Here is a 14,388-nt window from a genome sequence, read left to right as displayed (position 1 = left end):
CCCAAAACCTTAAAACAGTTTAAAAGGAACAAAGAAAGTAATACAAGGTAACTCTCAGGTAGACGACAGACAATGCATATATAAAAGGGAAGGGGGCAAGAATGAAAGGAGTAAAATCCAAGGTAGCATCCAAGAAACTTTCCACTATAACCAGATGAGAAGAATGTTGATAAAAAGGGTACTGTACGTCGTACACCAAATTAGCACACTTAAATACCTAAGTTAAATATCACGAGCATAATTATAACTTGTATAGAATACAACTTCGCACATGGCAGGAGCGGGCAATATATGGTCTCTTGGGACCAAACAATGGCACATTTTAATTATTAGACCGCGGAAATGCCACCTTCAAACTCACATCAAGACCCTTAAAAACCGGGAGGTTAATAAGATTAGTAGCTGTTTTGCCATATTTGTTGGGACTGCTTTGGTGGTTGGCTTTGAGAACCAGCAAGGGATGCTTCCCTTGGATTCTGCTGCTGATGTTCCAGAGAAATCCCAGTCTGAGAATGGTAGAAGTTAGGGTATCCAAGGGATCCAAAATGCTGTTGTGAGGGCTGCTGGCTTTGCCGAAACCCCCCTGGTTGTTGATTCTGTCCCTGGAAGCTGTAATACGTGCTGGGAGGAACTGCAGACATTGTTCGAGAGCTAGGTCCGTGAACCCACATCGGAGAATTCTCATTCTGACAGAAGAAAACACAAAATCAGTCTACCCCATTCCCTGACAACAAAAAATGACAGTAATTTGTTGACAACAAAATGAAACACAACTTAAACCTTTTGTTTACATGCCTTTAAAAGGATCATGGTTTTACACAAGCACAAATATAAAAACTAACAAATAACTCCATTTTGTAAAGGTTGCACTGTTGAAACCAAATTGGCTCAACTCCCCAAGAGAAGAAATTGTATATGGAAAACAAAAACAGTTAAATGTGCATTAAAATGAAGATCTTTATACCTGCTGTAGAGAAATAATATGATTGTTCTCCTTGAACTGAGAGTTTATAACATCATCATATCCAATAGTTGTACTAGTAGGCGCAGCAGGTGGGTTCAATGGATAATTTCCTCCGGGAATGCTGGTGGAACTTCCAAAACCATATCCAGATGCAACAGCAGCAGCAGCAGCAGACTGAGGTAAGCTACTGACAGAAATGCTATTTTTATATTGTGGAAGCATGGCTGCCAGAGATTGGTGGTATGTGCTATTTCCAGGAAAAGCCTGCTGAAATGCTGATGGCATGTAGGTATAGCTCTGAGGCAAGAATGGATAGCTAATCATATTAGCAAAATGTCCCAGAGGAAGAGTAGGCTGGGAATAGGGATGCACAGCAAGGTGTTGAGGAAGTGCAGGTCCAGTGGCAACATTGGCACCAGGCAGGGCTTGTGGATTAGGTTGAGGTGTTGAAATGTTATTTGCCCTTAGAGCCTACAAGTTGACAGATAAAATTAATGGATACCAAATATCCATGTTCTCCCTCTTAATAAAAAAAATAAAAATAAAATAAAGATAGATATATACAAATATAACATTAAACTGTGCAAATCACTGGAAAACAATTTCAATATAAATTGCACCCATGACGTGATATTATTTCTTAGATTTATGATAAATCCCGTGTTCTCTTTCACCCGCATGTAATGCACAGATACTTGTATCAAATCCATATTCAATACTGATACACTCACATCCATATTTGTGGTTTTAGACTTCCCTCTGTTTTCTAAATATCGAACACCCTCAAAGTACTTGCCAACCATAAAAGTATCACAGGACTTGGCAGCGGGAGAAAGCATGAAACTTGGGTTAGGATAGGATAAGCACAAGTTGATAAATTTAATTTTATATTTTTAAATATATGAACATTTTATTTAATACATATTGTCTCACCAGGATCTTAATTTTTTAAAATAACTATAGCATTCCAAGACCAGTACCTTCGCACGGTGTGTATATATATATATATATCATCTACAAATTTTTCACCCATATTTTTATGGGAAACCAAACTGACTAGTAACAACGAATGGATTTGTCTAGTAGTAGTATAATAAAATGTATATACATGAAAATGGAATCACACAAGATTTATCACAGGTAGATCCCTAGCCATTTATCAGGCAAAGAAACAAGATTGCACTGCAGAGTGCAGAAATACTTGTATTGTATCAAACACAAAATGGGCACAGGATACAATTGATGTGACACCTAGGCATAAAAATCCAAATGCCTTGTCTCATCCAATACATCCTCTTATGTTGCTAATTAAGTAATTAATTAATATAAACTTTGTAAGTTCATATGCAGAAAACACAGATTGGCAAAATATCAGCTCATGTGAAGACACTAATCAGTAATCACTCAAGTAGCTCAAACCAAAACATGCAAAATGCCTTTTGGACACAAGTGATTGAACCAAGATATCATCTTTTGATTTGTGATGCTCTTAATGTAAGTCAGATCTTTAACTGATGTCACATGGAAGTTATCTAGACAGTTGATATTCAATACACGTACATACAAACATTTCCTTAGTGCTTATTATTAACCAAAATATTGGTATATAACTGCAGCCCCCAAACATAATGTACATGCAAATTCCATTACACATCCTCTTTGACCAACAAGAATAATTGAACACTCTGTAAGCTGTAATCCTAGATTTATTTATGATTCAACCTGTCTCAAAAGCTTGTACATAGAAAAACTAAAATAAGCTAGAGCAGAAGTTCACCTCTGACATGTTTATAGTGGGACCACCAATTGAAGAAGCAATATTGCTATATTTTGCAGGCATTGATTGTGTTGCAGGGAAGGGTGAGTATGGGATATCCTCCCTTGCTGTTTGAACAGTTGAAGCCAACAGTGCACTGGGCAAAGAATTTGTATAAGCCTGCTAAACAATAGCACTATAAGATTAGTGCAAATAGCAGAATAACAACATGATATTAATATTAGAAGATAAAAGAAACTACAATAATATATATGGCTTATTATTACAGTAAAGCAATAAATGGTCCTGCACCATATTATAGTTTTCTGAAAAAAGTACAAGTTACTGTAGTAATAAGTTGCCATACAAGTAAAGCAACTGAGCATTGAAATTCACACTCAACTCAATTAACTGTGATAGAAATCATACACCACCCCGACAATATTAATGAAATATCCAAATGGGGGCATTTCTATGCCCAATTCCCAATTCAATCATAAAATATACTTAAAAATGTCCATTTGAAAAGTATTTAATACAGTAAACCAGTACTCTACCACAAGTTCTATTGTTTGGAGAGAATAAGCTTTGATTTATTCTGAAAGAGATGAATAGCAGCACTGATCATCCCCTAGCTTAACACTATAACATATCAAATCATTTTAGAACCAACTCTAATTAACTTAACACCCAAAATAAGACCCAGCCTTGAAATATGCTAAATATTGCAAGTCGTAAGAATTCTATGCATTACCATTACACTAGAGAAGGGAGACAGGTTCTGTATCTGTGAGCTTGTCTGTGAATGAGGGTATGTAACATCTGGCTGTTGGGCATTTTCGTAAGTAAACTCGTGTGAAGAAGGAAATGAATATTGATTTTCCTGAGCAGTTTCAGGGGGTTCAGATTTTAAAGCCTCTGATTGCGAAATGGAGGAATGCTCATAAGTCCCAGCATCCACACCAGTTATGTGAGCTACATTCCCATCAGAGGTAGTAGTAAGATGCTCATCGCCATAATAGTCAGGGTTTCTGCAAGAAAAAAAACATACATTAAGTTAAATAGGAATGACCAGAATATTGCAGCAAAGTGTACTGATGTCTAAGCACATGCCTAACATCTGAGGACCCAATTGTTGAAACATCGTTTGCTCCAGATGTATCTTCCAAGTTACTTTTCAAGGGCCTAGATGCATATGGGCCAGATCCAGAAAGGGAAGCATCGTTTGCAGATCCAAAACTTCCAAAGCTCAGATTTAAGCATTCAGCAGAATGGAGTTGTAAATGATTTGGAATTACTACAGAAGAATTTTCCTCTTCTTGTTCAGTCCCCTGATCATTTGAGTGTAAATTTAGCTGCTCTAAGTTCGCGGCCACTGATGAAACACCACCTTCAGCTGAAAGAAAGATGTTACAAAATTAGGAGTTACATGTAAGCGAATGTTTGATATAATCATGAATGAACTTCAAATAATTGTATTATAATAACTCTCTAAACCATTAGAGATCAGGGCACATGACTATTTTAGTGATAAAATAACTCCTTTTAAACTATTCACATGTTAAAAGGATGAGAAAGAAAAAAAAACAATAATAATAATAATAATAATAACAAAATAACAATAACAACCACAATGATGAACGCATTGATTGACTTGTAAAAGGATATTGAAATATTCTTTCATTATGCTATTTCTATGACTTCAACAATTCAGGCCCAATCTAGCAATAGCATGTGTAATTTGAAGACCAAATCAGCAAATACGTGGACAGAAGAGATAACAACATGAAAACTAAGGAATTTCAAAGCAATTTTACATGGAAGTGCTAGTACCATCCCTCTAATTACATGACAATTATGACCCTATTTGTACATACTTCTCAATAAGAACTTATAGGAGAACAGAAAAAAGGTAAAATAAATCAAACTTCTTTCCTTGTTTAGAAGCTCTTTCATCTAACTTCACTTCTCCAAGAGCTAAGGTGCATAGTTTACTTTTAACTTAAGGGAGAAGTTTGATTTAATTTACCTCCCAAATTCTTTTTCTACAAATGCTTATCAAGAAGTTTATCCACACTAGGTCTTCAAAAATTTTTTTAAAAAAATATATGCTCAATATAAATAAAGATACCAGACATGCAAACTGATAAACATCCTAGTCACCTTCATTAGTTTCAAAAGGATGCCGATGAGATTGGTAGGAATTTATGTCCTTGTACGTGCTACCATCAAAAACAGATGTACTTTCGGGATTCTCTTCAGATATAGAAGCAGATCCAACATTGTCTGGATTCTCAACAGGATCATCTTCAGCTACAAATTCATTTACATGGGTCTTCAGCTGCTGATTAGCTTCACCAGAGTTAGATGAGTTTGTATGGTACTCAGATGTTGGATGATCATCTACAACTGAGGATACAGAAACAGCTGGTTGATGCTCAATCAATGGCCATTCATCATTCTGTTCAACATTGGAGTTAATAGCAAAGCCACGGTCATTATTTGTTTCTGACACCTTGGAAGCATGACCTTGCAATGAATGCAAATTGTTATGTGAAGCTTCTGGGGGTGCAAAAACATTCTGATGGCTGCCACTGTGGAGAGAAGAGTTATGCATGGATGCCTTGGCCTGTGGCCTACCCATCCTGACAATGTCAGCCATTGATACTTGACCTGGGTTCGCCACCCATGGAGATTGCATCCCACCATATTGTGATGAAGATAGACCATCACAGACACGGACAGAATCACTACAACAGTTTCGAACATTCATGAGATGCTCCATCCTATCTTACATACTAAAAGTGTGCTCAGTATTCAAACGCTTACAAGCAATCTTTTGTTTTGAAAAAATTAAGACAAATGAGTAAACAACTAAACACTAACTTTGGCCCACTCAACATATATGCAACATCATATTGATCCTTAAATGATAACTAATGCCATCAGAGTCTTCCTCCAAAAACCAATTTGATGACAAATATATCACTTTGAAAGATAATTTGATTTTATTGAACGACCAATTTAAAATATTTATAATATATTAAAAATTTACAAATAGAAGACATTTGTAATCAATTTGGTGTCTTATATCTTTGGAAAAGAAAAATGAGCATTTGCAAAGTTATAAAGTTCATCCCACAAGATAAAGCAAAACCATAGAGTAATCCAGTGAATAAGTGGGGTACAGAATGCACCAACTGCATTGAAAATAGCTTGCAAAAGTTGGATTGGATGCTTTAACAGCCAAGTGAGCCAACTTGCTTTTCAGAAAAAAACTGGAGGAAGCATAATAAATACCAGAAATGAATACAATTAATTACCAGTCTGAATTTCCAAACAGATCATAACCACAAACTGGTGTTTATCATAAACACAAGAATTCCTTTAGTTCCTCCAGTAGTGCACAAAATTATTGAAGGAAAATATACCTGTAGGATGGTAGTTGCCTGTTTACATTATTGTCCAATGCGCTAGAAGCAGGAGCAGTAAGACCTCCATAAGCAGGTGTTCCGTTTTCCTTTTTGAGTACAGGTTTTCCCTGCAGGAGACCAGAATCTGACCTCCAAACATAGGTGATGGTGATGATGATGACAACAACAAAAACAATAATAATAAAAGCAACAACACACCAACAATAGAGACATAAGAAATACTACTTGGTAAAGTATTAGGTTAAGAGCATATTAATTAATCCAAACATTATTCAAAAATAGCAACCAGCATCCGCTTACCACCACCACTACTAAATTGAGTAGCGCCTCCACGCCCAACATATCGGTCAGCGCTAACCCTAGCACCACCGCCACGGCTAGATGTATTGCTTACCACACGAGACCTGGAATCCGTTGTGTCCTTACCCTGAAGAATAATAATAAAAGAAAAACAAAAAATGTCGTCACTGAGCATCACAAGCAAGTACATAAACAAAAGTATTATCTAACTCGAGTAACTCCTCATAACAAGCATCTACAAAAATAAAAACAAAACGAACTAAAGGTAACTCAAAACGCACCTCTTTTTTCTTCTCACGTTTGCTCTTCACCTCGTGAAAAGTATCTACAGAACGAGAAACGAACATACATAAGATTAGGCACGTGCGAAGGAGTGATTGTGATAGAAATTGAAAAACCCTAGTGCAGTGCAGTGCAGTGTTATACCTTGGGAGAGGAGGCGACTAACGGCTTCGTTAGGGTCCATGTTACAGTCTTTGAGAGTGGCGTAGATCTCGTGTTCGGGGATGTTGCTCACTATCTCCTTCAAGCTCTGAACCATCTTCCGACTGGCCGGAGGAATCCCTGCCTTCTGGCCGCCACCGCCTTTGCCGCTCATCCTCCTCGCTCGCGCTCCGATCTGCCTTCGCCGCCCCCGCTGCCGTTCGACTCGTTAGGGTTCCGCCGCGTTTAAAATATCTCTCCGCGCGCAGGTTCTCTCTCCTGTCAATGATTTGCACCCGAAACGGAAAGAGGACGAAACGAAACAAAACCCTCCTTTTTCTCTCTTCGGAGTTTTTTCCTTTTCTTTTTTTTCCTCCTTTTTTTCTGGAAATAATAACATCAATCAATTTGTGAGAAACTGAAAATCTTCGTTAATATGGGATTTGTTTCTGCTTTAGTGCTTTTAACAATGATTAATTTATGCTTGTGTGTATCTTTTTTATTTTCAAACGTAATTTTAGAGGAGTGATAACAATATTTATTCTAAATAAAATATACTCCACTTAGTTCATTTAATCGGATTATAGTTTTTATGAGCGATAGAATCTTTACTAATAATGGTAATAATTCTCTTGGTAAGAAAATTCTAATAGTTAATAATTAATTAAAACAATATAATAACACTAATAATATAATATACTCCGTACAGTACTAATAATAAAGGGATTTTTTTTTAAAAAAATCACTTTTCCTTTACCTATTATATCTTTAACGGCATATTATAACGTACATACAATTTTATTTCCAGCCTTCACTAGGGTTCATAAAAGAATTAAACATATACCTATACACAATTTTTTTTTTAAAAAATAAAGTTCTTTTAGAATTGATAATTTTAAAGATTAAATGAAAAATGAAAAAAAAACTTAAATTCTATAAAAAAAAAAGGTTAAATTCGTTCCAAGTGTACAAATAAGTTGTAAGATATTATTAACTATCATTTTTATTGTAATTTCACTTAGAACTTTAAATGATGTAAATGCAGCCCAGATCGATTTTAATAGGATAACAACTTCTCCTTTAAAAGTTCAAATCTTCTTTCTAATTTTAGGTTAGACTATGTTAATAGTAATTATATTGGCAAAGAATATTCAATTCCAGTTATACATGAGGTATGCGTTTGTTTGTTTGTTTGTTTTTTTTGTATAGGTATGCATTTATAGTATATTTGGTTGCAAAGAAATTGGAGAGAAAGGAAAAGAAAATATCAAAATTTGATTTGGGTCTCATTTTTTTTCTATTTTAATTTAAATATTTTTTTTCTCTTCTCTCCAATCAAACCATTAGGCCTTAGAACAAAATTCCATATTAAATAATTTAGAGGAATAAATACATCCTACCTTATAAATATTTTTACTTATTTCTCTCATATTTTCATATGCATCGAAACATAGCGTATAGATGCAAATAACCTAAGCACTATTCCGGAATAATAAAAAGATTAAAAAAAAAAACTAAGAAAAATATGGTTGTATGGTTGTTAAACCAAATGAAGATAGTTTTGGTTCTGTGAATAATCGGATGTGGGTTTCAAGTCAAATATGGAGTAAAAGTGGGACCCACAGGAGTATTGATCCACGAAGAATACAAATGTATACTACTAATATTATATTTATTGCGTATACTTAACAATTTGCCGAAAATATATCATTCAACGATGCTCTCTTTTTATATTTCGCCTTCTGTATTTTCGGGTCGCGCATTGAGTATTGTATAATGTATTACGAATTTACCGAGTTATGACTATTGACTACTGCTATCTTCTCTGCCTCTATATGATAATGAGATGGTCCATGTTTGGTTTATGGTTGAAATTATTGTTCCACACATTTTAATACAGATCTAATGAATAAAAACAAAATGAAAAATCCTAATCCTTTTAAAAAGTAATTTTTTTCTTCAAAAGTAATTTTTCACCTAATTTTCAAACATATTCATCATAATTATTAATTAATAATTTGCATTCTTCAGGGACATGGATTTGGAAACCTTGAATGAATCTTGTTAATTTCTTCAATTACTTCAAATGTGAGCTCAATCTTGCATGCATTTAGAACCTCCCGAAGCTGCCATGATTTGGTGGCCCCAAAAACAGCACTAGCAACAAGGGGGTGTCGCAAAACAAAAGCTGCTCAAAACAAAAATGAACAGGAAATAAAATTAGGATAAAATAAAAAAATAAACTAATGCCCCACAAATCCACAACCTCTAATGGATAAGCTCAAGGACCACAATCAGTAACATAGTCAATGGATGCTTTTAAAAAAATGAAAAAGCATGAGTTAATTGCAAATGATGGATAAAATTGCATTATGCGTGCGCATTAATAACTATCTCCAGCAATGATAAGATACTACTAAATTAAACCATTTTTTGGCAACCTTTTAAAACAGCAAGACAAAAAAGGAAGAAAAAAAAACAGAACATTCTTGCTTATTTAGAAGAAGCCAATGTACGGCATCCAATATCATTAAGAAGCAAAGGAGCAAAAACTCCAACTTTGAAGGCATGACTTGTCCCAATTTACCAAACTTCTACCAGACTGTCCATTATTGAATTCTACATACGCAGTGTAATTGATTACCTATGAATTTACTTAAAACATATGCATGGGACTAAAAAAGGGCAATGTCAGTACAAGCGCAGCTATCAAACTACTTTAGGTATTAGCATTTAGCAACTCCTCCTTGTAATTGTGAACAGTATCAACTATCAACCAATATGGTGGATCAGCCACATGATTTAATATTTGATGCGTTTGGAGTCATGCAAATTACATCACTCGATATAAAAGGGGGTGGGGATGCGGGATTGCACATGAAGATCTAGGAAAAGATTATCAAACCTATAGCCAGAGATACAGGATGAAGACCATGTGTTTTTGCAATATTAAGGTATTTCTGCAGAAGGGGAAATATATGAATATGGGGATTAAAATCAGTAAACTGAAGAAATAAATAGGAACAAGAGATTCTAATTAACAACAGTTAACCATGAGGTTCAGTTTTAAATGTTCACACCTATGATAAATTAGCATCTAGCTATTGCACATGTTTTTAAGTTCCAAGGCTATCAGTTCAAATTAAAACAATTTTCCCCATTCACATCACATCATATGCTCTTAAATTAAGAAAACTTTATATATGCTAATCAAAACATGCAAAAATGTGTTTTGAAATGTAACATTCAGATTCCAATAAGCTAATCAAAGTATTAGCATTGCAATCTGCAACAATGCTGACAAGAATCCACTTACCACGGTAGCTGCCTTTATAATTTTATTGGACAAGTTGTACCTAGATTCTCCTTCTGAATACTTCCCTGGGAATAATAACAATAGTATCAGTTGGATAAACTCATACTTACCAGGAACATTTATTTTTCCCTTTCCTTCATGTTGGGAAGGAGGGCAAGAGGTGAAAAAGCTTGGTAAGACAAAACATATCTAAAAAGATGTCAATTAACCTTTAAAAAGATTTAAACGAGCATCTGTTGGACCACCGCCTGGGGAAAAATATTTCCCTGAAAGTATACCCATTGCTAGGGGACTGTAGGCCAACAAACTAATTCTGAAAAGATAAATAATTATCAAACAATGAGGCTTTCATAGAAAATACAGAAGAATGATTTAGGCCAACAAATGTAGTAAACATTATAAATTTTCATGCATTAAGCTTCCAATGTTCCATCCATCTGAATTAAATGGAATCTTATGACTCTTCTTGTATTGAATCTGATTTATATAATATAAATCTGCTTGTTAATGTTTAATCCATTATGCCCTCTTAATTATGTCCCCAAACCCGCAACATTTCATATCAATCCGAGAAACAACTTCTCAGAATATCTTAGATAGCCTTCTTTTCGGAAGACCAAAATCAAGTAATATCAAACTTATATTTTAATAATTGTTGTGAACCAACCATCCTAGAAACTCAAGTTGTTGGGTGAAGACACATAAATGATTTTATATATAACATGTCCCCCTCTGCAACCTTTGGGCTTAAAGTGCAGACAATGCACTAGCCCACCCTACCTTGTGCTAAAATTTAACTTTTACCTAGAAGAATAGGGTCAACAAAGATCAAACTCTAGACCACTTAGTCATAGAGGATTTGATACCAATCATACAATGTTGTAAACCATCCTAAAAGAAAGTTTCTGTGCGAAGGCACATAAATGATTTCATATCTAACAATAATATTAAATACCTCTCATGATGGCAGCATTCGGCCATTGCAGAATCAAAAGTTCTACACAGCAGGCTATATGAATTCTGTCACTAAAACAGAAAAAAATTAGTGTCAGAAATAAACTTTCATAGAGGGAATTGTAGGGTGAGGGTTCCATGAGGAAAATAAACAAAAATACTGCCAGATTTGAATCGTAAGTGATCAAACCTGCAATGATACTATCTTCAGGTGTGAAGCATATTTTTCAGCAACCTGAATAAACTTCATCAAGCCATAAGGTGTTTCATTACTAAGACCAACAAATCTGATCTGCAAAAAATGCATTCATTTTCATACTCATGAATCATGATTCAGGAATTACAAGAGTGACAGGTTGACAATTTGAAACTATTTAACAATACCACTTGCCTTCCCAGCTTTCACAGCTGCACTGAGAGCTTCAAGTTGTTCATCTATACTAATTGAAGCATATTGTTGGACCGGGTCATACTCAGTTTCTCCAAACATTGGAACATAACTACAAGGTGTAACATTTCAAGAGTTAAAATCCATACTGCACGTCCACGGGGACAAAAATAAGAAAGTCGATGAACATGTAATATTCAAAAACAATGTAAACAAATGTCCAAATCTTCAAACTAACAAAACATACAAACCGATCAGGCCAATGAATTTGATAAAGATCAATATAATCCATTTGCATCCGCGACAAACTGCATAAATTCAATAACAAAAGCTTTCAGAGTTTATTACTAGAAAGAGAATCATAAGATGCAAACTTAATAATATCTTATATCTCTTCCAAACAAGCATCCCTCCTCCCCAGTTGCACCCCCACCTTAATGTTTCTCTTGAGTGTATATTATGAGCCATCACAATCTAAAACTCCATCACTATTGTTCTGATCATTTTTTCCTTTCTTATTCTATAGTCCAGCTGAAATGAAACTCTTTACAGGTTTTTTTGGAGGGGTTGTTAAAAAAAGACTTGCCGGAGTATCAAAATGATTTGTTTTTGGTCTAGTTTTCTATATTAAGGTTTTGTCCATATAGATTTCTCCACAAGTATTTATAGTACAAGAAAATAAGAAGGTAAAATAAACTGAACTTCTCCCGTATGCTAAAATCAACTTATGCACTTCAACTTTTGGAGAAGTTAAACGAGAGAGCTTCTATAAAACTTAAGTGCATAAGTTAATTTTAGCTTACAGGAGAAGCTCAATTCATTTTAGCTTCGAGCAAAAAAGACCTGAAACAGTTTCTACTAGTATTATATGTCCAGTCCAGCATCTCTCTGATCTTATAAACATGAGATAGTGACTGTAAGAAGGATTAACTGAAACTCTGCATATACGATATAAAAGATTAGTCTGCATGTAGGGTGTGAATAGAGAAAGAATTAAGAGAGGAAGTAACCTATTATCAATGGCTTCAGTAATATTATCGGCATCCAAACATTTAGGACCACCTCTAATCCAAGTCATCTGCCCAGAAGGTCCAGCAACCTAGTTTTGCAATAAGAACAAGTTGAGCTAAAGAAAAGAGACATAGCAACGAACGAGACAGAAGAAGAGAACCTTAGATGCAATTACGAGGCTATCCCTGGGGATTTTTCGTTGTGAAATCCAACGGCCGAGATACTCTTCGCTCCTGCCGCACGTGCGAGGGCGCTGAGGCACAGGATACATTTCGGCGGAGTCGAAGAAGTTGATGCCGGCATGGAAGGCTTGGTCCAGAAGCTGAAACGACTCCGCCAGCGTGTTCTGCTCCCCGAAAGTCATGGTTCCTGCCACCCACAACCACAAGTGTCGTGTAAGTGAATGAATAGAATTTAATGGTCGGGGAATGAGGTGGGGTGTAACCTAAGCAGAGCCTCGAGACAGTGAGATTAGGAGCGAGATTGAAGAGAGGAACACCTGACATTGTCCTCGGCTACATCATACATACAAATACCGTCAATACAATAATCTTGAATGACGGTGATTGGTTCAAGAAGAACCAACACAATTCAGTTACCTGTATGAGTGTCAAGGGAGAAAGCTCGCAGAAAAACTAAGTCTGGAACAAAGATGGATAATGTGAGAGAGAGAGTAAGCTATGGTTTTCGAGAAGAAATAAAATATGGATTAATTATGTTCTTTATTTTTCATTTTTTTTTTAAGTTTTCACTTTTAATTCTTTAATCATATTTTTTTAAACCAACCTTATTACCTAAACTTTTATCTCATCAAGGATTTTATTTCCTGCCATCAAAAAGCACACTTGAATGATGATGTGTCGTCACGTTTAGTGGCGTTTAAATTTCCGACGGTAAAAAACAGTCATAAATTATTTTGCTAGAATAAAGTAAACAATTTTCCGCGGTTGAAAACCACCCAAAAATATGCTTTTGTCTAAAGAAACCTTTTTTTTTTTTACCAACAAGCAGTTTGAGTCTTTATTCTCAAAATTACATAGCCGATCATCAAGTGTTCTATCACTTACAGTGTTAACACACAATCTTAGTTTCGAAACATTGATTCACAACGCTCTCTACACAAATCCATTTTTCGAAAGTGAACACACATAGATGCATGAGGGTCTTGTGCTTGGCGTCGGGGAGCGCCACGATCATCTTCACGAGCTAGGGCGCGCATGAGGGCCCGTACCTGCGGCACACAGAGGTCCAACATGGAACTCACAATCTCCACGATGACTCCACCATAAACAGGAAGCAGAGGAATCGCACAAATTCTTATTTCGTTGCAACGCCGAGGGGTTGGATCTAAAGGAGTAAAACTCCATGTGCCATCCGCGTGTAATGACAATCTTGTTTTTGCTTCTATCGCCGTCAAGAAACTTTGAACGTGCTCTGGTCTCCGATCCCTCCTCACGCGCTTCCTCAATTAGGATTGTGATTTTGGGAACTTTTGCTTGCTTATAAATTTTGCTTTTTGATTTGAATTTGGAATTGTCAATTGGATTATGGTTTTTTCTATTGTGGTGGAGGTTTTGGGTGATGGCAGAAGAATAAAGAAGATGAAGAGGATGATGGGTGACAATATTTTTCAAAAGTTTATAATTTTTAAAATAAAATAAAAATAGTGATAATTTTTAATTATAATTATTTTTAACATTTTTCAAAGAAGATGAAAAGGTACTGAAATTTTTAAAAACATAAAAATATTAAAATTTAATATAGCAAAATAAAATAAGCTTAAATTTTAATGAGTCTTGGGTCTTGTCTTGGGCAGGGATGAGGGGATGAAGAGTGGGATCC

At 35.4% G+C, this 14,388-nt stretch overlaps 2 protein-coding genes across 4 annotated transcripts; both read right to left on the bottom strand.

The window, feature by feature from the left end:
• Window positions 1-123: 123 nt before the first annotated feature.
• On the bottom strand, window positions 124-7,289 carry LOC100776017 (uncharacterized). Of its 2 annotated transcripts, none has more exons than XM_014775717.3 (10): window positions 6,881-7,289; window positions 6,736-6,779; window positions 6,455-6,581; window positions 6,152-6,278; window positions 4,884-5,470; window positions 3,834-4,116; window positions 3,475-3,751; window positions 2,742-2,903; window positions 965-1,435; window positions 124-686 (listed from the first exon to the last, which is right to left on the bottom strand). In XM_014775717.3, exons 1-10 carry the CDS (start codon window positions 7,050-7,052, stop codon window positions 396-398), a joined length of 2,541 nt encoding a protein of 846 aa, XP_014631203.1. In that variant the 5' UTR covers window positions 7,053-7,289; the 3' UTR covers window positions 124-395. The 2 variants fall into 2 exon arrangements, with proteins under 2 accessions (XP_014631203.1, XP_006580202.1); XM_006580139.4 differs by having other exon boundaries at window positions 2,742-2,900; window positions 6,881-7,287.
• Window positions 7,290-8,742: 1,453 nt separating this feature from the next.
• LOC100775471 (protein tas) lies at window positions 8,743-14,260 on the bottom strand. 2 transcript variants are annotated; one of them, XM_003524178.5, is made up of 13 exons: window positions 13,614-14,260; window positions 13,146-13,187; window positions 12,992-13,061; window positions 12,707-12,915; window positions 12,546-12,634; window positions 11,787-11,843; window positions 11,539-11,647; window positions 11,338-11,439; window positions 11,149-11,213; window positions 10,403-10,506; window positions 10,194-10,258; window positions 9,783-9,837; window positions 8,743-9,065 (listed from the first exon to the last, which is right to left on the bottom strand). In XM_003524178.5, the coding sequence occupies exons 3-13, from the start codon at window positions 13,050-13,052 to the stop codon at window positions 8,905-8,907; spliced, it is 1,077 nt and encodes a 358-aa protein (XP_003524226.1). In that variant the 5' UTR covers window positions 13,053-13,061; window positions 13,146-13,187; window positions 13,614-14,260; the 3' UTR covers window positions 8,743-8,904. The 2 variants fall into 2 exon arrangements, with proteins under 2 accessions (XP_003524226.1, XP_014631202.1); XM_014775716.3 differs by having other exon boundaries at window positions 13,146-14,260.
• Between the last annotated feature and the right edge of the window lie 128 nt (window positions 14,261-14,388).

The sequence above is a fragment of the Glycine max genome, chromosome 5 (genome assembly GCF_000004515.6).
Source record: "Glycine max cultivar Williams 82 chromosome 5, Glycine_max_v4.0, whole genome shotgun sequence".
Taxonomy (NCBI): Eukaryota; Viridiplantae; Streptophyta; class Magnoliopsida; order Fabales; family Fabaceae; genus Glycine; species Glycine max.
Note: the sequence above shows the minus strand (reverse complement) of the source record. Positions and strands in the feature narration are given on the sequence as shown.

Bases quoted from the DNA above. Each gene is read 5' to 3' on its own strand.
- LOC100776017 (XM_014775717.3), bottom strand. From the start codon at position 7,052: ATGAGCGGCAAAGGCGGTGGCGGCCAGAAGGCAGGGATTCCTCCGGCC. The intron at 5,471-6,151 runs GTATATTTTCCT...AAACTGTTGTAG, and splicing joins AGGCAACTACCATCCTACAG to TGATTCTGTCCGTGTCTGTG. The intron at 3,752-3,833 runs GCATGTGCTTAG...TTTTTCTTGCAG, and splicing joins ATTGGGTCCTCAGATGTTAG to AAACCCTGACTATTATGGCG.
- LOC100775471 (XM_014775716.3), bottom strand. From the start codon at position 13,052: ATGTCAGGTGTTCCTCTCTTCAATCTCGCTCCTAATCTCACTGTCTCG. The intron at 12,916-12,991 runs GTTACACCCCAC...TGTGGGTGGCAG, and splicing joins TGTCTCGAGGCTCTGCTTAG to GAACCATGACTTTCGGGGAG. The intron at 11,844-12,545 runs GTTACTTCCTCT...GAATTTATGCAG, and splicing joins ACTGAAGCCATTGATAATAG to TTTGTCGCGGATGCAAATGG.